This window comes from Pseudopipra pipra, chromosome 3, assembly GCF_036250125.1.
Source record: "Pseudopipra pipra isolate bDixPip1 chromosome 3, bDixPip1.hap1, whole genome shotgun sequence".
In the NCBI taxonomy this organism is placed as follows: domain Eukaryota; kingdom Metazoa; phylum Chordata; class Aves; order Passeriformes; family Pipridae; genus Pseudopipra; species Pseudopipra pipra.
Genome location: NC_087551.1, coordinates 97,731,503 through 97,754,510, shown reverse-complemented (window position 1 = coordinate 97,754,510; position 23,008 = coordinate 97,731,503). Strand labels below are relative to the sequence as shown.

General features: G+C 38.4%; 1 protein-coding gene across 20 annotated transcripts in view; it reads left to right on the top strand.

Annotated features, from left to right (window-relative positions):
- Positions 1–23,008, top strand: part of MYT1L (myelin transcription factor 1 like) — a 305,799-nt gene that overhangs the window by 281,838 nt on the left and 953 nt on the right. For 12 of the 20 annotated variants that reach the window (XM_064650442.1, XM_064650457.1, XM_064650456.1 and 9 more), the window contains 4 exons: positions 17,052–17,143; positions 18,652–18,761; positions 20,705–20,848; positions 21,170–23,008. The exon at positions 21,170–23,008 is cut by the window's right edge and continues 953 nt beyond it. In XM_064650442.1, the coding sequence (XP_064506512.1) occupies positions 17,052–17,143; positions 18,652–18,761; positions 20,705–20,848; positions 21,170–21,310 (487 nt within the window). In that variant the 3' untranslated portion in view covers positions 21,311–23,008. The remainder of the gene's footprint in view (positions 1–17,051; positions 17,144–18,651; positions 18,762–20,704; positions 20,849–21,169) is intronic. The other 8 variants (XM_064650448.1, XM_064650453.1, XM_064650461.1 and 5 more) reach the window with 1 other exon arrangement.

The following is a 23,008-nucleotide window of genomic DNA, read 5'->3' as shown; positions in this document are numbered from 1 at the left end:
AACTAATGGAATACAAATATTTGACAAGTAAATACAAAGCCCAATTTTTCATAAACTTAACAAAAATAAGAGAAATTCAGTGATGACATTTTTCATAGCTTTGAAAAGGAAGGGAAAGCAGCCAGTCTACTAGGGATCAGACTTGCTGCCATTTTAGATATGAGATTATGAAGAAGCAAGGGTGTTGTTGGAGCTCTGGGTGGGAAGCTCAGCCTGAACATGACTATAATGTCAGAGCAAATTTCTTATTATATAATCGCTAATATAAAACTCTATTACTTCAAATATGTCAAGCCAATGTCCCTAATTTGTCACTCTCTGCAGGCAGACCTTGGTCGAACTTCTGTACCTTTTAGTTAGCTAAGCCAACTTGATCTTGTTTTGTAGATAGTTCTAGACAGGGAGGTGAAAAGTGTACTTCTTCATTCTCTTGCCTATTTCCTTTGATTCTTTCCTTGACAATTCTTTAGAGCTTCACTCAGAAGCCATACCCTTAATTTCAACCCTCCAGACTTTGTGCACATAGTTTCTATTTATTGTTTAGGCTCAGAGTTGTTTTTCTACTCAGTATTTGTATGTATCTACAATGAAGGGATTCTGGTCCATGACCTGAGGTGCTACCTGAGTGATCAAATGTATTACACAGCCTGTGGCTCCCATAGGCTTTAGGAAGTAGCAGATACAAAACCCCCAACTATTTGTGCAGGTACCAGATGGGGATTTAAGTTTCCAATTTTCAGTAAAATATCAGTATCAGTGTTCATATTTCAGTTTAGCTTTCTTCATAATGATGTAACATTTATTTGACTCATAGAGATCAGTCATTAAAATTTTGAAATTATTTTACCTTTAGTTGAAAGGTACAATATAATTACTGCGAGACTGCTTGCAAGGCGTATACACATAAAAGTCTTGCAACAACAATAATACTAACTTCTAAAAGAAACATACTGATACTAAATATAACAGTTTAAAGGGCAAATTGTGCCAGAGATTTTTTAAAGAAGTGTTTTCATGAAAAAAAACCGAGAATGACATTTAATTTTGTTTGTTTGTTTGTTTGTTTGCTTGCAATGAAGAAACCTAAATCTGACATTTAGCTACACAGCAGCCACATGTATCTTAAATAGAAACTGAGACATGTAAAAGGCTTACTGTGTAAGACCAGGTTTTGGCCAAAAAGTTCCATTGTTAGAGGGGGGCACCACAAGATGAAAGGTTGTTTAAGAAGACTGATGGAAGTAAACTGATCCTACTTAATTGTCTTGATGTAACAAAGGGCCAATATTCTAAGTTGCAGGTGAATTTAACAACTTCTTGAATCTTCCATAAGCAATGGTAATATTAATAACAAGGCATATTATCTTAAAAGTATTAATAATTCTTGTAGAATTCTTGAGATGCTGTTAAAAATACTTGGTCCATTTTATCACACAAAGAAAAGCGCATGGAGCCATTTTAGATGCCTTAGGGTAATTTACATGGCCTCCAATTGCTGCTCAGAAAGGTGGATCCAGTGTAATATTTGTCAGCCTTAGTGATATATCTTCTCAAATGGCATTTCATGCCTCTAGATATAGACAGCTGAATCAAACTCTGCATGTAGGATTGAACTTCAGAACAATTCACCTACTTTAAGAATCTGCCTGTAGGTGATGTAGGATGCATTTATTACTCTTCCAGTTAGTGGAATCAATGGATCCTGGAGAGCTGTTCACTTCACTCAGTGAAGTAGACACCTGCCTTTAATCAGAGTTGTACCCTAAATGTCATTGAGTGTGTCAACAGGGAGTGGGTTTCCCCTGCCTACAATTAGGTACTTTATGCCATTTCAGGTATACTTAGGGCATGCAATATGGCAATACTGGGTTGGCCAAAAGGAGTGAAGATTTGTGAGACACTGTTCTTTGATCCTGACAGCTGAGAGCTGAATGTGCCTCACGGAGGATCTGAAAGGATGTTAGTCTTGTTAAATGAATGGGCCCCAGAGCTCCATGACAGCTTGGACACATAGTTCCCATGCACACATTTAAGTCTAGGTGTTGTAATCTGGAGCTCCCACCTAAATTACAGACTATACATTTTCTTGTGTAAGGATGAAATATCCTCTCACTTTTAGTGTATCCATTTTAACAGGCTGTGATCTCATCTTCTACCTCTAACAACATTTTGCTCTACAGCTATGGCTGTAAATCTCAAATTCTCACCTTCTGAATGGAAGCAATGCTATGCCAGTTACACAGTGAGGCCAGGCTTATGGACAGTCTTTTGCAGGTAGTTAATGTCTTCATTTTTGCCAGTACAGCTTGCTGCTCTCCTAATAGGTGATTTTTCTTTCCCAGTGCAAATATTTTTCTATCAGCAGACTTATCTAAGCATATATATATATTAATTGCATGTGTAGTTGTCCTTTATGCGTTCTTTGAGATTTTTATATTCTGCGATTTGTAGACAGCTGTTAGTATGCTATTACCCAAGCAGCTGTAATACTCTGGAAATGAATAGCTGACTGGCTTGTGAAAATTATGCCAATTGTTGAATTAATTGAATATATATGAGGATGTTTTTGAGGTAAAGATTTCTTAGAGCTGCTGTTGACACTGTACACATGGTGTCATTCCACTGATATCAATGGACCCTGGAGATGATCCACAAGGGCTGGTAAATCAGTAAAAAGCTGCTCCAACTGGTATCATGGAGTCTGGAATTTAAATATGTGTATATTCTTACATTCATGCTTCTGAAACAGAAATAAGTAGCCAATGGAAGAAGTCATAAATTTCAGTAAATTTTGAATCCTACCATATGAACAAAGGCACCAACAAAGGTTTCTGTTTTTTAACGTTTGCTTGCCTGTTTGTGGAAATTCCTATGAATAGTTTTATTTCGTCAAGCAGTTTGCATTAGGAAGGAATGGCAACAGAGGGTTATCAGGAGGATTAAGAATGCTATGCTTCAAAAAGGAGCCTCTGCTAGCAAGAGAGGCCAGTGTGAAATTAGGTGATCTATCAGCAATATGAAAATGAATTGGAAGGCATGTAAGCATGGAGTCAGTAGATAGGTAAATTAAATAGGTTATAATGAAATGTAAATTGCTTATCATACTGTAGCTTGGTTCTTGAACAGGCCCTTACATCCTCATATTTGATTTAAGAAGATTTTTCTGGATGATATAATTTCTAGTGCTGTGATCAGTGGGGACTTTGTCAGAATACTTGGATTTAACAACCCTGCTCCTTTCCAGAAGAGGAAATGTGCTTGTGCTGACTTCACTGGAAATTACATGCAGAAAAGCCTTTTCAGATCTAAAACAATGTTCTTACTCCTATCTCCTGCCCACTTCTATTTACATCAGTGTTCACCCATTTCGAACACAGTAATGTAGCTTTTAAATTCCCTTTACTATGGAAAACTGTTGTGTTTAACACCAGTAGGGGCCTCGGCCCCACACAGTTTCTTGCTCACTTCCAGCAGGATGGGGAGAGAATCTGAAGGGTGAAAGTGAGAAAACTCATGGGTTGGATTAGTAGGTAAAGCAAAAGCCACACTCAAAAGCAGAGCTAAGCATGTTCAGCCATCCCTAGGAAAGCAGGACTCCATTATGTACAACAGTGATTTGGGAAGACAAATGCCATCACTCCTAAAGTCACCCCATTCCTTCTTCTTCCCCCAGCTTTATATGCTGAGCATGACACTGTATAGTCTGGGATATCCCATGAGTCAGTTGGGATCAACTGTCCCGTCTGTGTCCCTTCCCAGCTCCCAGTTTGTGCACCCCCAGCCCACTCACTGGTGGAGGGGGGTGAGAAGCAGAAAAGGCCTTGACTGTGTGAACGCTCCTCATCAGTGAGGAAAACATCCCTGAATTATCCACATTGTTTCCAGCACAAATCCAAAACGCAGCCTCATACCAGCTACTCTGAAGAAAATGAACTCTGTCCCAGCCAAAGCCAGTACAAAAACATATGATAGTAGAAGTGTAATATACAAGAGGTAATCAAATTATAAGTATATTCCCCATTTACAAGCTAATGCTAAATAGAGATGAAAGTGTGGAGAAGAGTAATTTTCTGTAGTGGACCTGTATCCTTGCTGAGGACAGTAGGACTCCAAGATCCGTAAACAAGTTTATAGAAATGGATTTGTATTTCAGCAACAAACGTATGCCACTGTGTTTGCAAAATGTCTGGATGCGCTGGGAGGAAGCAATGGACATCATCCAGTGCCTTTTCCCTCCTGAAAGAATGTATGTAGAAATTGTGAGGTGGTTATGGGAAATGTTTACCCTTGTTACAGGCTATACACTTTAAGCCTGGGAAGGTTTAGTTAATGGTAAGGCTGTCAGAAAGCCCACAGGAAGCAGTTCATTCAGTTCAGTCATTGCCACACATGCATGTCCTGAGGTGAAGGAGCACTGCCAGTGTTGTTTCCTCCAAAAATCCAATCGAAAAGGTTGGCCACAGCTCTGAGTTGCACAGCTGCATTGCTAAGCCTGCAAACAGACAGATTAGGAAAAGAGGAAAAGATTAAAAAAAAAAAACTAAAAAAAAAAACCCAAAAAACCAACCAAACAAAACAAACAAAAAAACCCAAACAAAACCAAACAAAATCCAAAAAACTCAAGACAGAAGCTGCCCTCTGCAGCTGCTTGCTGGAAGCTGGCCGATACCAACACTCACACAAATCCTCAGAGGGCCTCTAAGTTCCCAAACACTCTAAGCATTCAGGAGATGACAAATGTTAGGGAAGAAGAGTGGAGATATAGATTTTCATATGCAAATCCTTTTTCTCATGAAATATGCTTCACTAGAAATAGGTACTGTATCAAAAACCTCTGTTATAAATCTCAGCTCCTAAAGGGAAGGTTTGCGAGTACCACCCACAGTCAAACCTCCTGGTGCTCAGGGCTGCAGCCTGTCCATAGAACAGCATCTGATCCCTGGGTTTATCTGGAGAATCATAGAATCATAGAATCAGCTGGGTTGGAAGGGACCTCCAAGATCATCAAGTTCAACCCTTGATCCACTACCTCTACGGTTACTAGGCCATGGCACTAAGTGCCACATCCCGTCTCTTTTTAAAAATCTCCAGGGACGGAGAATCCACCACTTCCCTGGGCAGCCCATTCCAGTGTCTGATTACCCTCTCTGTAAAGAAATTCTTTCTAATATCTAACCTAAACCTCCCCTGGCACAACTTGAGACTATGCCCTCTTGTCTTGCTGATAGTTGCCTGGGAAAAGAGACCAACACTCACCTGGCTACAACCTCCTTTCAGGGAGTTGTAGAGAGTGATGAGGTCTCCCCTGAGCCTCCTCTTCTCCAGGCTGAACAGCCCCAGCTCCCTCAGCCTCTCCTCATAGGACTTGTGCTCCAGTCCCTTCACCAGCCTAGCTGCTCTCCTCTGGATCTGCTCCAGGACCAATGTGATGGGTTGACCTTGGCTGGCCGCCAAACTGGTCTATCACTCCCCTTCCCAGCTGGACAGGGGAGAGGGAATAAGATGTAAAATTACTCATGCTGTGAAATAAGGCATTTTACTAAAGCAAAAATGAAAATTTGCGTGCGCACAAGCGAAGAGGAATATAACAAGTTTTATTCTCTACTTCCCATAAGTAACTGGTGTCTGGCCCCTTCCCAGGAAGCAGGGCTTCAGCACACGTAGTGATTGCTCAGAAGGTAAACATTGTAAATAAAAATGCCCCCCTTTGCTCCTCCTTTTCTTAGCTTTTATATCTGAGCTGACATCATATGATGTGGAATATCCCTTTGGTTAGTTTGGGTCACCTGGCCTACTTGTGTCCCCTCCCAGGATCTTGCCCACCCTTGATGGGGTGGGAAATATTGAGAGACAGTGCTGATGCTGTGCCAGCACTGCTCAGCAGTAGCCAAAACACTGGAGTGTTATCAACACCTTTCTAGCTACCAATGCAAAGCACAGCACTGTGAGGGCTGTTATGGGGAAATGAACTCCATCTCAGCCAAACCCAGTACGCGCACATAGTGCCAAAGGGGCAGTAGCTGTATAATCCAGATGCTTTGCCTTTGCAAACACAGGCTATTGGCTGTAAATTTGCTCCTAAATTGTTGTAGAGCTTTCAGTATTTGCCTGAAGTCACATCCTGTCTTTATGGCAGCATTTCTCAGCTTCAACATTTAAAAACAAAAATACTTAGCATTAGGTCAGTCATGGCTCTCCATCACTGTATTGTTCACATATCTTTTCATAGCACGAACCTAAACTGAACACAGTGTTCCAGATGTGGCCTGACAAGCACTGAGAAGAGTGGGACAATGACTTCCGTGTCTCTGCTGGTGATGCCCTTGTTGTTGCAACCCAGCATCCTGTTGGTGTTCCTTGCCACAGCAGCAGCACACCGCTCACTCATATTGAGCTTGTTGTCCACTAAGACCCCCAGGTCACTTTCCACAGAGCTGCTCCACAGCCAGGTAGATCCTAGCCTGTGCTGCATTCCTGGATTATGTTTTCCAAGGTGCAAGACATTACACTTGTCTTTGTTGAATTTCATAAGATTCTTTTCAGACCACTCTTCTAGCCTATCCAAGTCTTCCTGCAGGGTGGCTTTCCCTTCCAAAGTGTTCATTTCCCCACTCAGGTTGGTATTATTGGCGAACTTCATCAGGGTATACTTGGTCCCATCGTCCAGATCACTTATGAAGATATTAAACAGCACTGAGCCCAGTACTGATCCCTGGGAGACCCCACTTGTGGCATGTTGCCAGTGTGAAAAGGAGCTGTTTACCACCACCCTCTGTGTGCAGCCTCTCAACCAGTTCCCCACCCACTACGCAGACCACTTGTCCAGGCCATAACACATCTGTTTCTCTAGAAGGAGACATGGGAAACCATATCAAAAGCCTTGGAGAAATCCAGGTAGACAATGTCACTGCTTGCCCCCCATCAACTAAGCAGGTTACTTTGTCTCAAAAAGCAATCAGTTTTCTCCAGTATGGTTGTCCCTTGGTGGATCTGTGCTGGTTTTTCCCAATCACATGCGGCATCTGACTGGTGATAGCTCCCCAGGAGATCATTCTGTAACTTTCTCAGGGACTGAAATAAGGCTGATGGGCCTGTATTTCCTAGATCGTCCTTCAAGCCCTTCTTGTAGATGGGGTTGTCATTATCTTTCTTCCAGTCTAATGGGATATCCCCTGATCTCCAAAACTTCTCAAAGATTATAGAGAGCCTCGCAACAACATCAGCCAACGTTCCTAACACCCTTGGGTGGACAGTGTCAGGGCTCATCGATTTGCAAGGTCAAGCTCCTGTAACACTTCACATGCTAACTCTTCCATCACTGACAGTCAGTGTGTGTTTGCATCAACATGGAATTTTTTTCTCAACGCTTGGGCCCAACAGTGCTGATAAAGACAGAGGTGAAGAAAGCATTGAGAACCTCTGCCTTTTCTGAATTGTTGGTGACTAATTTACCTCTCCCATTGAACAATGGGCCAGCATTTTCCTTCTGTTTCCACTTGGTTTCTATGTGCCTGAAGAACCATTTCTTGTAGTTTTTTAAATCTCTGGCCATTTTCAATTTGAGCTGAGCTTTTGCTTTTCTAACTGCATCTCTGTGCAGTAAGTTGACAGAGTGCCACATTTGTGTCAAACAATTCCTTCTTAGTTCTCATTATTTCACTTTTTCTCCGGTAGGTTTAGGGTGTTGGTTTGGTTTTAATCTGCCTGTCCCCTCCCTGCTATTGATTTATTTTGCTGTTTTCCACCTCTTACTTTTTCCTAGAGGCCGTACATTGCAATTCAGCAGGAGAACATCGTATGTTATTAAGAGTATAGAAGAACTAACCAAACTCACTGCATTTAACAGTAAATATAACTGACAATGATGTGTCATCATGATGACACGATTAAAAGGTTACATGCATGCAAATGTATTGACATTTCCAGGAAGGCAAGGAAAGAAATGTGGCAATTAAGTGTATTAATAATATACATAAATAAGAAAAATATTAAACTAAAATTTGTGAGGTGGATCCTGCAGTACAAAGGATTTTTTTACTTAAAATTTTTTGTTGACCCATAAGCTTAAAGGAAAAGGGTCTTCCTAAATTGCTTTTCAACACCTTCCTCTTCCCATCCTCCTCCTCGTCTGCTGTACTGTGCTGACCCTCTTTCTTTCTCCGTCCCTGCAACTCCTGTTCAGGCTTTCTTATTACTTCTGTGTTTCTTAGTCCCCAGCATTTGAAGTAGCTGGTCCTCAAATAGCTCTCCTGAGCACTGGCAGAACAGGACAGGCAGTCTCTTCCAGCAAGCAGCCTTCTGCTCCAGGCCCAGCAGCCCTGAATGGGGCTGGTGGCAAGAAAGGCTCTCCCAGTTCTTATACAAAGTACAGTGGCTGGCAGCCAAACACTAACCCACATCCACTGAGCATGCCCAAGTGACAGTCTGTCAGAGGCTTATAGCTCTGCCAAATCTACATTTGTTTTCATGAGGACAGCAGAATGCATCTCTTAAACTCAGAGCAACATCCCATGAAATGTCATTTCTTGCTCCAATTCACGGACAATTAGAGTTATTCACTGAATTATTTGGACTTTTTGTTCCCCTCAGTAGGAACAAAACAAGGTATATGGACAAAACAAGGGTATAGAAGTATATTCTGAGAAATAGAAATTTTTTTCCCTATGAATTTGAAAAAAAAATTTAGCCTGGCCAGACAGTTACCATAGAAGATTTCAGTCACATCAGTTAAAATTTGGCAGAAGTGACTAAATGCAGAACCTGGTTATTGAAAAAGTTAGGCCTTTTGAAGTGGTTGTGCCAGCTCTTCATTATGAGCTGGAAGAAAGATGGAATAGTATTTTAATCACATGTACTGGAAAGCTCTTAACAGTGATCCAATGTAAAAGGACTTGAGGTTTACTTACCTTGGGAAAGTTACAGAGAAAATAATATGAAATTCGTATTAGAAAAAGCAGACTGCACAATATAAACAAGAAAAATCATTTTGCTGAGCAGACCTGACAAATTACAGCAGACAGCCATTGCACAGGCACTTGCAATGTGACATCTCCTTGATTTCAGGCACTTAGCAGGAGATCCCTGCTTATAAGCCTACTTGTCCTCATTCTAGACATAGCCCATAAAAGAGCAGAAAATAGGGGATGGCTTTTTAGATTTTAGGAAGGATGAATTTTCCTCTTGAATTACGTTTTTCTCTTTGCTATTTCTACAAGTGTCTAGAGAAATTGTGCTTCATTTTAAGTGCCTAAGTCAGCTGGACTTGGTCACTTAATAGATTGGTTGAACTTTTGAGCTTAAGAGCAGCAATCAGAGGTATGAAGCTAAAGATACATCTTACCTATTTATACACAGGAAAGTCTCAACCTGTTTTCTCCTTCACAATACATGGCCTATTCAAAGGACCAGTAAATCCAGTGGTCTTCAGGTCATCTGTCCGGTTGTGTGCAGTGCCTGGACAGGAGAGGCTGATAAACTTTGCAGTAGCCAACCTCCAGCTCCTGGGGCACTCAGTGGTGGCCCACTCAGTGCAGACTTCTTCCCCATAACTTAGTGCTGGGCCCACCTGTAAATCATGCAACGTGCTGTAGTGCTTCCTCACTCACCAAAGAATAAAGGAGAGACTTCTTCAAGTTGTCGCATCCTTGGGAAAGAGCCAAACCTCTTTCCCTGTTCAGGGATGATACAGGTCATAGCTCATTAGCACATGTGATAAGCCCACCCACAGAGCCTCTTTGCTGACTAAGCAGCTTCAGTTAACTAAATATGATGCAAATTTGCTACTGGACTACTGCACTGAGATGAAGGGCAACTTTGGCAGCACTCTTAACAGTTCCAGCATTTTGAGATTCATTATCCCTTTTCTGGTGTATATTTATGCCCCAGGGGGATTCCTTTCAAATTGAGTCTGCTTTCAGAGCCTTTTCTCTCAGCTTGGCCGTGTTAACAATTCTACATAATTTCTATTTTTATTTTTTTACCTGATGCCTCCTTTGTTCTTTTGTTATGAGGAATAGGCATAATTAAGCTATAACACTATCTTACCTTTTAAATCTCCACTAAAAACACAAATACCTTCTCTTCTTTTGGGCATCAAGGCCATTTACTCTATGTTATTGACCATTTGGTGCTCAACTGACCAGATTTTAATGCTAATTCAATCCTCCCTCTCTAAAATAAGGAATTCGTTCTTTCCAGAAAGTCTTTATAAAACAATGATCAGATATCAGATATCATTAAAATAATTTTGAAAAGTTTACATTTTGTTTTAATAACAATGGCTATATTGTTTTATGGCCACTTAGGTAGTGGTTTAATTTTTCTTAGTTTTGAAACCAATGCAAAAATTTATTTAAACAGAGTAAAATCTCAGCTTCTTTCCTCAGAAGCTTTGGAAAGCAACTTTAATTAGGAGTTGCCACTTCCATCAAGCTTTACAAATTACATCAGGCTTTTAGTCTTTTTAACTTAGATTTCACCCCTGATTGAAAATTTATGTTAAAGTTCTTCATCACAACCATTCAGGTGTGAGTTGGAAATGCACCAAAAAAAAAGGAAAAAGAAAAGCTTTAGCCAGGAAATAAGACCTAAAAAGGGCCACTTTAATCAGAATCATTCTTTTCCAGTGAAGAATTCTGAAATTGAGCTGAACAGGTGATTTTTTTTTTCCAACACCACACAAAGGCAGTTGGGTTTTGTGGCCAGTAAGGAGGAAAAGAGATTCCTCTGTGAGTCACAGAAATCTCCATGTAAACAAAACTAGCTTGTTTGCAAAACCTCTCTCCTGGACCCCCTCTACTTCACAGCTCAGTAAGAAGCTAGGGGGAAAGCCAGTCACCCTTTAATGTAAATAAAAATGAGTGCTGGGTTAGAGAGAGTTCCTTTTATCTCTGCTGGAGTTGTGCATAGAGTATTTCATCCTTTAAGGTGTGTAGCAGAATTCACTCACGGGAATAAGGAAATCGCTATAGCTGGTACCCTTCAACATAAAAAAAAAGAGAGTGGCTCATGGATTTAATATTAAACCAAGGAAAGGGCTACTTTGATCACCGAGTGTGATCTCTTAACTTAAACTTCAAACATTATCAAATAGTTCAGGAGCTTAGCCATAAAAGTAAGGTTTCAGCCATTAAAAAAATAAAACAGTAGTTCTCACTGTGATCTGTATTTTCCTGAATTTCAAAAGGATTTACATCTAGGGCTTGTTTTGAATATATCTCTAGTTAAAAGAGGTGCCTTGGAAGTGACTTGTTCCTTCCTCTAGTCTATAGACAATGTTAGTTTTAATAAACAGGAAAAATGTTTCTTTTTCTTTTTGAAAAATCATTGCGGTAGTGAATCTATAACATCTTACTTACTTATGAAGTTAGTCCTCATGATGCTTTTTGGGTACTCCAGGTTGAGGCTCTGGTTTCTTTACACCCTGTTATTTCTTTACACTGTGTTATTTCTTTCTTTCTAAACTTTAGCACTTGACATACCAAATATAAAAGCTGCATTTTATTTGACCTTTCCCTTCTCCTTTCCCACATCCCTACTTCTCTGTTTGGAAAATGTGTTCTTCACTTGACAAGCCAAGTGCAATTCCTTCAACTTCAAGAGGTACCAAACCACATCTGTCTACTGAGGCAAAAAATGTATTTAACAGAGCACAGCTGGAACCCAGATAACTAAAATCAGTCACCCAGACAATCGCTCCGCTTGATCAATGATCCTCCACTATGGTAGCCTCTCTTGTTTGCATCCCTGAAGACAGTACAATCACATTCTTGAAACAGTTCAGGATTTTAACCCACATTTATTTATTTTTAAACTAAATTTCTTGCTAAATGTGCCCTAAACACTACCTAGATACCCCTTCCAAAATTTTTTCACCACTAATTTTCCTTTTATTTTGAAACTAATTTCATCCTCTTTTCTAAACCATGAATATATGGCAAGGCATTGTTTGCAGTGATGCAACCACAGTGCTAAACCAGAAAGAAAATTCGTTCTTCACATTATGTTCAACTATAACAGATACAATCACAATACAGTGCTAATTTGTGCATACCTAGTCTTCTTGCACAACTTCTAGCTGATTGGCTTTCCACTAGTCATGACTCTTCAGGGCAGGTAGGGTAAAATGTGGGTGTATGGATGGATAGGCCTTACATTGAAGATTTTATACAGCTGCTAGCACATTACCTCTGCAAGCCTCCATTTATAAAATCTTGCTGTTAAAACAAGCCTGATTAATGCATGTTGAAATCGGATGGTGTAAAATCCAGTCACTCCTTTTGTCTGTCAGTCCTGCAGGTGTAGAGATGGCTGTTGCACGGACAGTTCCATGCCCTGCAAAGCAAAGCTGCATGCCAGGTCCCAGCCATGCACTGCTCCTTTAGCACCCATCCCCAGCAACAGCCTGTTTCCAACATAAATGATGTGTTATGATGTCAGAAGTCTCTAGCCAACCATCAAAAATCGAGACTGTCTCAAATTTTAGCACATGCCTAACAGAAGGATCTTGCAAGATCTGACCCTAGGTCACTTTAATCTAACAATTTAGTTAGTTTTTCTTAGTATTCTGAAAGTTATGGCAGAGGGTGGCTTTCAAGGATGATGTACCAGACAGCACTTTTCTTTCCCAAATTGGAGATTAAGCCCAACAATACAAATTCAGCGAGAGCCAAGACACTGCACCCCAACAAGATAGGGTGCTGATAATCATCTGGCTTTTGATACCCTGTCCCTGTGGCAGCAGCAGCTCACAGGTCCTGCTGAATCAGAAACATAGAGGGAGCCAGGAGTTGTGTGTTGGTGCTTCTCACAGCTCCACCAAAATGCTGTAGCTTCAAGCCCTGTGACGTCCACAGTCTGACAGAGATAAATGATGGCTTGGTATGTTTATACTGTTAGAGCAGTACCCCCAGCAATGTTGTTAGAAAGCCTTACTCACTTTTATTATGGAAAGAATACTCAATTGTGTTATATTTGATTTGCATGATTTCTCATGTGTATGAGAATAATCGCAGGAGCAAGTGAGATAACTGTGATTAATCTTACTTGTTCTTTGCTGGAATGAACAAGGTGCAGATTTCCATGTTTGTGTAAAAGTCATTGTAAAGTTTGAAAACCTGTGACAGGCATCAACTGTAAAGACTTCAAATTTGATCATAGGATGACAGAATATCCTGAGTTGAAAGGTACTCTCAAGGATCATCAAAGTGTAGCTCCTGGTTCTGCACAAGACAGCCCCAAGAATCACACCATGTGCCTGAGACTATTGTCCAAATGCTTCTTGAACTCTTGTCAGGCTTGGTGCTGTGACCACTTCTCTGGGGAGCCTGTCCCAGTGCCCAGCAACCCTCTGGGTGAAGAAACTTTTCCTGATATCTACCCTAAACCTTCCCTGACACAGTTTCATACCATACTTAATGTGAGGATAAGTATTATCCTTAACAAAACTACTAGCTAGATGATTCTCAAAGTCTTTCTTCATTTTTGAGATATTTAAAGCATATTTTGCTTAACCCTTAAAGCGCTGAAATAGCTTTAGCTTGTACTCTTTTGTTTGCCAGTCAGGGGAAGACAAATAAAATCGTATCTACTCCTTTCTGTCTTCTGTCTCCCTAGTCTTCTAGAAATCTCAAACAATTCTCAAGTCTCACTGGGTTCTCAATTCAAGCTTTTTTGTTAACTTTACACCTTCATGGGGTTCAGCCTTTGCACAATAGCCCACTTTTGGTGCAAGATTAACTTGGCTTTGTTTTTCATCTTACCGTCCCATATATCCTGACTTCTTTTGGTTGTTTTCAAATCAGAGAAAGAGCAGTTGCCCTCAGTAGAAGTAAACATAGTCAATAAGATAGGATGGAAGAGGTAGAATATCCTTGCAGAGTAGAAGTTTATCTAAAAGACTTAATTTACTTTTTTAATTATTTAAAGCACTTTTAGGTAATTTAATTAAGAACAGACCTGGGCAAAGAGGATGCATATTGCTATCTTTGTCTTATTCATTTCTGAAGAATTTAGCCAAGTTAAAGAAACTGTAGTAGAACTCAATACTCTAATTTAGGTTACTGACTCGGTGTCTGCTTCATTGAAATTGAAAGTTCCTGGCTCAGGAAAGTGAGCTAATCTACTTACAGTACAATATAAGATTACTGAAGAGACAGATTTGCCAATAAAGATCTGCAGAGAAAGTCGATGGCATGGTCTGGCTTTGACATCCTCCTCTGTGGTGAGGAGGGTACCTTTGAGAGTTTTGAATGCTTTCTTAAATAGCATAAAGCCACTGGAAATGTTAGGTTAGGACCCTCTGTTCACGCATGGTCTCTTCTAAGGACAGACATGTAACAAGCTAAAGGCAGTTATAGAGGTACGTGATGCCTGTGTTAAAGGCACACGTGTAATGTTTAGGAAAACAAAAAGAGGAAGCTTGTTGTTTAGGCATACGGTTGCATGGAAGAAACTCATTTTGATCAAAGCCCTCCTCTGTGTGCATATTTTATTAGAGCACCAGTGGGTAAGAACAAAACTAATCTGGCTACAGGATGTGGAAGCATTCTGTGTCCTCACTAGTATGCCCAAAAATAGGCAGCCCTCTGTCTTTCCCCTCACTTAACTCATGATTCATCTGGGTGCCTCCAGAAGAAGGTAGATAATCCGTGCAGAACAACTCTCTAACAGTTCCTGCGGTAAGGATAGAGCACAGGGCCCAGCTCTCTGTGTTTCAGTTCAGGCAGAGGGCATCTGGTGCCAGGGTGCCTGAGCTGCAGCAGAACTGTAGGTGTTACATATGTGCCTACCCTGGCAATAGATCTCTCTCCAATTGAGACAGCATGGGCCAGGGACAGTTGCTTTTTGGCAGCTAGAATGTGACCACCCTATTTTGTGGAATAGGAAAGCTTAGTATTGGAAATATGGGACATTGTACCTGGGGCCCCAGGGGAAGAGTGTGACTTGGAGCACACTGGGTATACCAGGAGAGAGGTAACCTTCCAGACGAGCTATCTACAGGATTAGGCAGTCCTGAAAACTAGGTGTACATAACCGTGGCCTGGGAATAAGTTTTGGTCTTTGACACCAAAATTTGGGGTTAGGCACATCGAATCTCACAATAGATCTCTAATACTTGTGAACATACTGGGGTTTTTTGTTTCATTATTCTTCTGCGCTTTCGGGTGCACTGTTCTAGCATCCAGGTTTCTTGCTGGTCTGTTTAAGGTTTGAATGCTGTACTTATGGGCTGTTTGAGGGCTGATTTGATTTTGAGGAATTCCCTAGGTTGTCATCAGTCAAGACTTTTAGAGAGAAAAAGGCTACAGACCAAGATGAGAGTAAACTAAACCAATTGCTATAATGCCCAGCAATGCTAACTTCTGAAAAACTGTGAGGACAAAATATGAGTAAATTCATTAAATCAATTGAAAATATACAAAAGCAAAGTCAGTTAAATAATGCAGAAATTTGCATATATCATTATCTCATTTCTTTCTTTCTGCCAACATTTTTTTTCCCAAAATGGCAAATTCTCTCCTCCTTAATCATCTTCAAGGCTCCCTTTGACACTTCAAGAGGACAGTTGTTTACAGTCACACAGTGAGTCCATAGTAGAGCTTGGAATGGTAATTTAGCATCCCATCACCTAGGCTACAGTCAGAGACTACTAGGTCATGCTATTTCTTGATACTGCTAGTACTGTTTTATTATACGTCTTCTCAGTCACAAAGCTGTATCAAATGCTGAACACATTCTTTTGCTGAGAAAGTAAATTTTTTTATACATTTTTCTGGGAAAACCCTTTTTTGTATGGCTGTGCTTGATAACAGTAGCCCAGTCTTTTCAGAGAAACATTTACAATAATCAAAAACTATACTTAAATTAGAGGATTTTATTTAGTAGACAGTTGTGTCTTTACTTAAATAAATGTTTTTAATCAAAGATACAACATTCCTCAGAAACTTTTTCCACATTAGAGAGCAATTATTTGAGTTTTAGCTTGAATCTGATTTACACAATTAAAAATTGTACAAAAAAGGTCTTCCATTGGATCTGAAGAGAAAATATAAATGTGCAATGAGAAGTATGTGACGTTACTTAATTTCCATGGCTATGAACCCTCAAATGTTGAGACAACGGAATTGTTTAGCAAAGTTTCAAATTCCCTATACTGCTAAAGCTTCATCAGAATAAGACTATGGTCTCCAATTGTTAAATTAGATTGAACATGTATTTTCTTTTACCTCTGATATGCAACTGTATTAAAGATGTGATTTTGAAAAAAGGGGGTAGTTCACAAATACCATTATTTGTGAAATAGTGAGCACTGTCTGATCATTATTTTTATTTTCACAATAAAACCCTCTAAGACTGCATTTGCCTTGAAACTGTTTTGTACAATGTAATTAAAAAGCTTAATATTTTGGCAACATGAGAGAGAAGAGAGAACTTGAGAGTACATTCATAAATGTAACAAATACACATTATAAGACATATATATCCCCCATCGAGACAAGGTCATTTTTATGGGAATGACTTTCCTTGGGCTCCAGGAAAGCCAACATATAGTTACTGCCATTTTAAGAAACAATTTAGAAAAGGGCAATTTAGCCACCTCAGTAGGTGATATCCACAAAGAAAAGCACTGTTTCTAAGAGCTACTTATTTGGATGTGAGAGGTAGCTCATGTCCCCTTCTCTAATCATTCAGTTCCATGTTCGAACATTTGAATCAAAAAGGGTGGAAGTTCAGAGCAAGGACATGTAAATTCAAATGGGAGTATTTACACAGTAACTGCTTTTAAAATAAAACATTTTATTAAAAGTATTGTGTCTTCAGAAAATTGGACTGTATATCTGACTTTCATATTACCTGTCTATACAAAAAGAATCTGGAAGAAAGAACAAAACCATGAAATCACTTCTGGTAAGTCCTTTTTTTTAACACACTCTTTCAGTGCTGGGCATCGAAGATAAACTATGTCTCTGATACTGTTTTTATTACAGATTTGGATTACAGATTTATTTTCAATGACCTATTAAAATTAACAGGCTCTTTACTGTTCACAGTTTATCAGGATGCCCCAGAGCTACTTCAGCAATGAAGAAAGCAAAGCTGTCTGGAGAACAAATGCTAACAATAAAGCAGCGGGCCAGTAATGGTAAATTTTTAATCATTACTTTCTTAAATACTAATTCTCTGTAAACTGAAGTTATTGTTACTCTATTGGCTTTTTTTCTACACATATAAATCCACTTTGTATAAATTGTAAATTCACTGTCAGTAGAAGTGAAACCAGGTTTTATGCTCTGGAAACCTGAGCCAGGAGTGGAGCAGTCAGACTGGCCTGAGTTATGTCTACATAAATCTGAAACTCTAAAATATTTCAAAGTAGAATGTACCATTATAATTTTCTGGTTCACATTTCATTCATCAAAGGTGATTAGCTGGTTCAGAAGAGAAACAAGGTTTATTTCCAGAGTGTCAATTCCTCATGAGCTCCATGGTTTTCATTTGGAGCTGTGGTTCTATAACTTCTGGGAGATGGAGATGGCCTTGTGCCATTTAAGCTCAAATAATTTTCAGAGGGAAGTGACATCCTGTTGGGGATATTCAAATTTTAGAGTTGACAAAAAGACAATGATGTCCTCAGAATCATTGTGGATGTCCCCGCCCTGGAAGTGTTCCAGACCCGGTTGGATGAGGCTCTGAGCAACCTGGTCTAGTGAAAGGTGTCCTTGCCCACATCACAGGGGTTAGAACCAGATAATCTTTAAGGTCCCTTCCAACCCAGGCCATTGTATGATTCCATGGCATTCTTCCTGTGAGAGTTAGACACTGTGGAGAAGGGTATACAAGAGTCACAGTACTGTAAGAACAAGAGAGTGAGAATGCCAGCTCTAGCCATTCTCTAGCTTTATGTGTTCAGATTTTGACTTGAGAAAAAACAGATTTATCTCTTCCCAGGACTATTTTATATTTTGTTATAGTAATTAAAAGGATAAATAAATTAAACCCTTTCAGTTCATTCCTGTCTGAATTCTTAGAAATAGATACCTTTAAAATTCTGTTATTTTAATGTTTATGCCACAGAATATGAGAAATCACTTCCATTTTGCAAATTATTCTATATATAATTCTTTAATAACACCCTTCTGAGATATGAACCATTTTGAACCTTCATCAACCATTAAAAACAACTGCAGAACAAAACAGTATATCCCAGTTCATCAACAAAATTTCACTTCTGAATTAGTTACAGATTCTTTTGACAATGCTGTAATATGAAGAGATTAGCATAAGTTAAGGTTTTTTATTTTGTCTCAGAAGATCTGTAAGTGGACACAGACTTTAAATAAGTTACATATGACAGTAGAGTGTAATTTGTTGCTGCAGGTGCATTTCTTATAACATAAAGTTAAATCAATGCATATAAAGTTAAAGGTCTTACTGATTCTCTAGGCATTTTCGACATTTTTACTAGAGAATTACTGCAATTTTAAAAGGAAAAGTAGTGGAAAATACTTTTTTAACTTCAGAATAAAAGTTTGAAGAATGCTTCCTTTTTCTTTTTTACTTGAAATAAATTTATTTACAAATATGGAAGTAATTAAAGTTTGATTTAAACCTTAATTATTTTAACACCCCTTTTATTTTTATGTCACACAGGTATAGAAAATGATGAAGAAATTAAACAATTAGATGAAGAAATCAAAGAACTAAATGAATCCAACTCCCAGATGGAAGCTGATATGATTAAACTCAGAACTCAGGTAACAGTTTTATGAAGCCCTAAATTCAGCTGCTTTTTCTACATGACTGATTAAAAGAAATACAGGAAATATATTGTTCCCTTTTATGTTTCTTATATATTAAGATACCTATCTGTGATTTGCTATTTATAAAATCAGAAAACAATGTTCATTTTGCAAGTTCTACATCAGTTACCAACAGTAAAAAAAAAAAAAGGACTTGGCAAAATACATTCTTTAAAATAATGGCAACAGCATGACCTGTTATGGTCAGCTTTGTATTTCTCCTTGATAAGGCTATGCCTTTCTAATAGTAGCTAAAATATTGTGTGACATCATGGTCATTAACATAAGTTACAAAGTGAAAGAGTCCAGGTGAACAATGTGGCTTTTGCCAGGTCTTACAGGGGAAATTTAGATAGGGAAGTGAATACCTGTTACGCTTCGTCATGTGATACACAAAGTGCAGCCCTTGGCAGCAGTAGTGGTTCCAGAGATCCAGCTTAATTCATTTTATGTTCCACATAAATTTGTGGGGGGGGGGAAGGGAGAAAAAGGAAAGCATAACATTAGCCTATTATTTAAAATCCCATTATTCAGCAGCTCGAAAACTGAATGGAAAAAGGAAAGGAAGGAAATTAATTTAATTATTTCCCTAGCATTTTCCAGTGTCCAGCATAGCTTCTGGTGCTTTTACCTTCACATGATTTGAGCACAGACACCAACAGTGAAATTCATCATAGTCTTTATCAATCTTTAGTCCCATGATTATAGTCGTCTCCAATTGATCTTGATGGAAACAGAGTAAACCATTCCTTGTTACTTGTCTGCTGCTTGTGGAGAATGCCATGTCCATTCTCCTCCTCCTCCTTCTCCTCTTGTATACTCATAAATAGAAGGCAGGATCTACCTCTCCAACTTGGTTTTTCTTTGACTTCTAAACTTTAGCCAAATTGATACTGAAACCTCACTTCTACTTTATGCCTGTATTCAGGGTTCTGTTGTCTTTATGCAGCCTTTATAGGATTTGACTTACAGTTTTATGAGTTTTTCTGATGTGACCAAATGCAACTATAGGGTAATGAGGACAAAATCTGCAAGAATGTAAAGTAAGAAGAATAATCAATGGCAGAAAAATTACTCTGGAGAAATTTGGTCATAAGTTTTAAACCTGGTAGCCTTCCAATTGCCTTATGTTTTCATTTGCTTAATACACTGTAGATGCTATTCACGTACAGACTAATGTAGCTTTTAGCTCAAGCAGGGCACCATGCAAGGTCAGAGCTAATGTGTCTGGTCACCTGGGAACACAGCAGAGCACACTCTCAGTTGTCTTCACCTGTACATGTAGTTATGCCACAGGGCTATGTGCAAATATTTTTCAGTTGCTTCAGTTTTACAAGTAATTGTATGTATTGAAAACCTATATGAATTTGTACATACAATGCAATAACATGCAGCTGTTCAACTTTCGAAAGCAGCCCTGTGAATTTGCACAGAATCAAAGTATACTTACAAAGAGCTAAACACTGGTACCAAAGAGCTGTGCAAGCTTAATTAATTATATACATATATATATATATATGAAAAGATAAGAAAAGCATGACTTACTGCAGGATGTCCCTAAGATTGGCTCCTAGGAGTTTAACTGCATGGGTGAACTTGCAGAACTAAGGTCCTTCTTAAAGCCTTTCAATTGTACAAAAAAAGCTCTAAAGGAGTGGATTCAAATCCAAGCTAATTCACTCACTATTACCAGTATTAAAAGACAAGCTGTTAAAGTTATGCAACACAGAGTCAGAACAACGAGCCTTAACAATGATAAGAATTGCAGACTCAAGCAGAACTTTTCTAAGCATGAATGGACGTTTTCTCCTTGCCTGGTATTTCTGTTATCTCTCCCTTCAGCGAGTGCATGCTTTATCCTGGCTTGGCTTATATTACATTGTACACAAATTTGTCCATTTTAGATTACCACAATGGAGAGCAACCTGAAGACAATAGAAGAGGAGAACAAAGTAATTGAACAACAAAATGAGTCTCTTCTTCATGAATTGGCCAATTTAAGCCAGTCTTTAATTCATAGTCTAGCTAATATCCAGCTGCCACATATGGTAAGTGATTGAGAGCACAAGTTAAGGAATTTGGAGATCTTCAGTTCACTTCATACAATAGATACCTTTTTTTATGTTTATGTTTCATCAACCAGTTGGATATTTGTGGTAACAGCACTGAAACCATAGAGATACATTTAACTGCTAAGAGACATGGAGGGCCTGTTCCAGTGTGTCCTGTAAAATTAAGTAAGAACTAAATAGGCATTTTAAATATTATAAAAATTGGTGGCAATATGCCTTGCTGATATGTTATGCTTAAATGAATATACGATTAAGAAAATAAAAGTTGTATATGAACTACTATTTAATATCTCGTAGGAACCAATCAATGAACAAAATTTTGATGCTTACGTGACCACTTTGACGGACATGTATACAAATCAAGATCGTTATCAGAGTCCAGAAAATAAAGCCCTACTGGAAAATATAAAGCAGGCTGTGAGAGGAATTCAGGTCTGAACAGCTGCTATAGTGATGAAAATCTTGCTTAAAAAAAGGATGCCTCTTGTTTTTTGCTGCTGTAATTTACCAGAAAGTGTTATATATTTATTTCTGTTTGAAACAGTGTTATGCTTACAAGACTTCATAATGATTTTATGTCTTGCTTTAAAGATAGTAACTGCAGAATAGTTTTTTGAATACATTCACATTTTGTACGTTTTCATATAAGCTGACATAGTGTGATATGCCATGTAATGTTTATAGCTGCTAATGTATGCACATTTTTGGGGTATATATATTTCTGAAGAGGTAAGCTGATCAAAATAAATAGAGTGTAAATTCTTTTTAATGCTTTAGTGATTAAATGTTTTAGTATTTTGAACTGAAATGGACAAAAAAAAAAAACAGCTTTGAATGACAATGTTGCGGTCTGCGGCCACTTTTTAAACACTATCATTTTGCCTCATGTTGGAGGATTTTATGGGATTTAAGAAATACATTTTGTGTGCATATTGTTTCATAGCAAGAATTGGTTGCAAAAATGCTTTATTTTTGAACAATGCTTGAAAATATTATGTGACTTTTGTTTTTGAAGGATGGTGTGTGGTGGGGGCAATAAAATGAGGTTTTTTGAATTCCAAGAAAATGGCATGGATTAGATGTAAGATAAAAAATGGGTAATTTATTGTAAGACAACATCAAGCCATGGAAACTTGACAGAAGATTCAAAGCAGCTTAAACAGCACTTTTTAATTAACTTCTAAGCATTACATGGTATGAATATGGGAACTTCCATTATGAAAAGAACTATATCAGAGGTGGACAACGTGAAGATTTCAGCTTTTGTTTTCAAATAAGCTTTGGAGCCAACATTCTCTTATCTCTACTGGACTGCTAGTGCCCCTCTGAACTATCTGTTATAGCAATGTAGTTCATCATTCAGAAATTCTGTGTTTTCAATTCAAGAGGGAGGACAATATTTAAAAGTTAATATTGCCTTTTCACATCTTTAATTTTGGGATAAACACAAATGATCTGTGTCTCTTAGAGTTACTGAACTGCATTCATTGCTGTCTGTAGTAGGAATGCAGTTCAGTAAAGATTTTTCCTTTTGCTTTGCCAAGCATTCAGTCCAATTTTTAACATTTTAACATTTATGTTTTGTTTTTTTGTTGAAGAACAATCATTACTGCAGCATTCACATATGCTTTGTATTTGTTCTACTATTACCTATTGCAAAAATGAATGCAATCAAATTTTTAATGTAACTAAATATACTTCAGCACTTTTTTTGCTTTAAACTGGATCATTTTAAGGTAAAACTTATTTGTACCTTCAAGATTTGATTGTTTTCTTCAAAATGACTGCACTATATGTATGCATAAGACCACTTTTTATTACTACATTTTTCTTTTTTAAGTAGTAAATTTGGTGATGTGTTGTGTTTTACAGATGTTGAATTTATTTAAATTTGATAGCATATCTTTTCCTTCCATGTCTTGATGTTATGCAGAAAGTACAAAAGTACTTTAAAATTTTGTTATGAAAAAGATGGGTTTTGTAAAAAATAAAATATTTTTAGCAGAACAGGACTTACAGGGTCATTGTCCCCACAATGTGCCAGTTGACTATTTGCACTTACCTTGCCCTATATATCCATACGGAGGTGTGCAATTTCTTGTGTCATTAGCCTTGTGACACTAAACCTGAACAAAT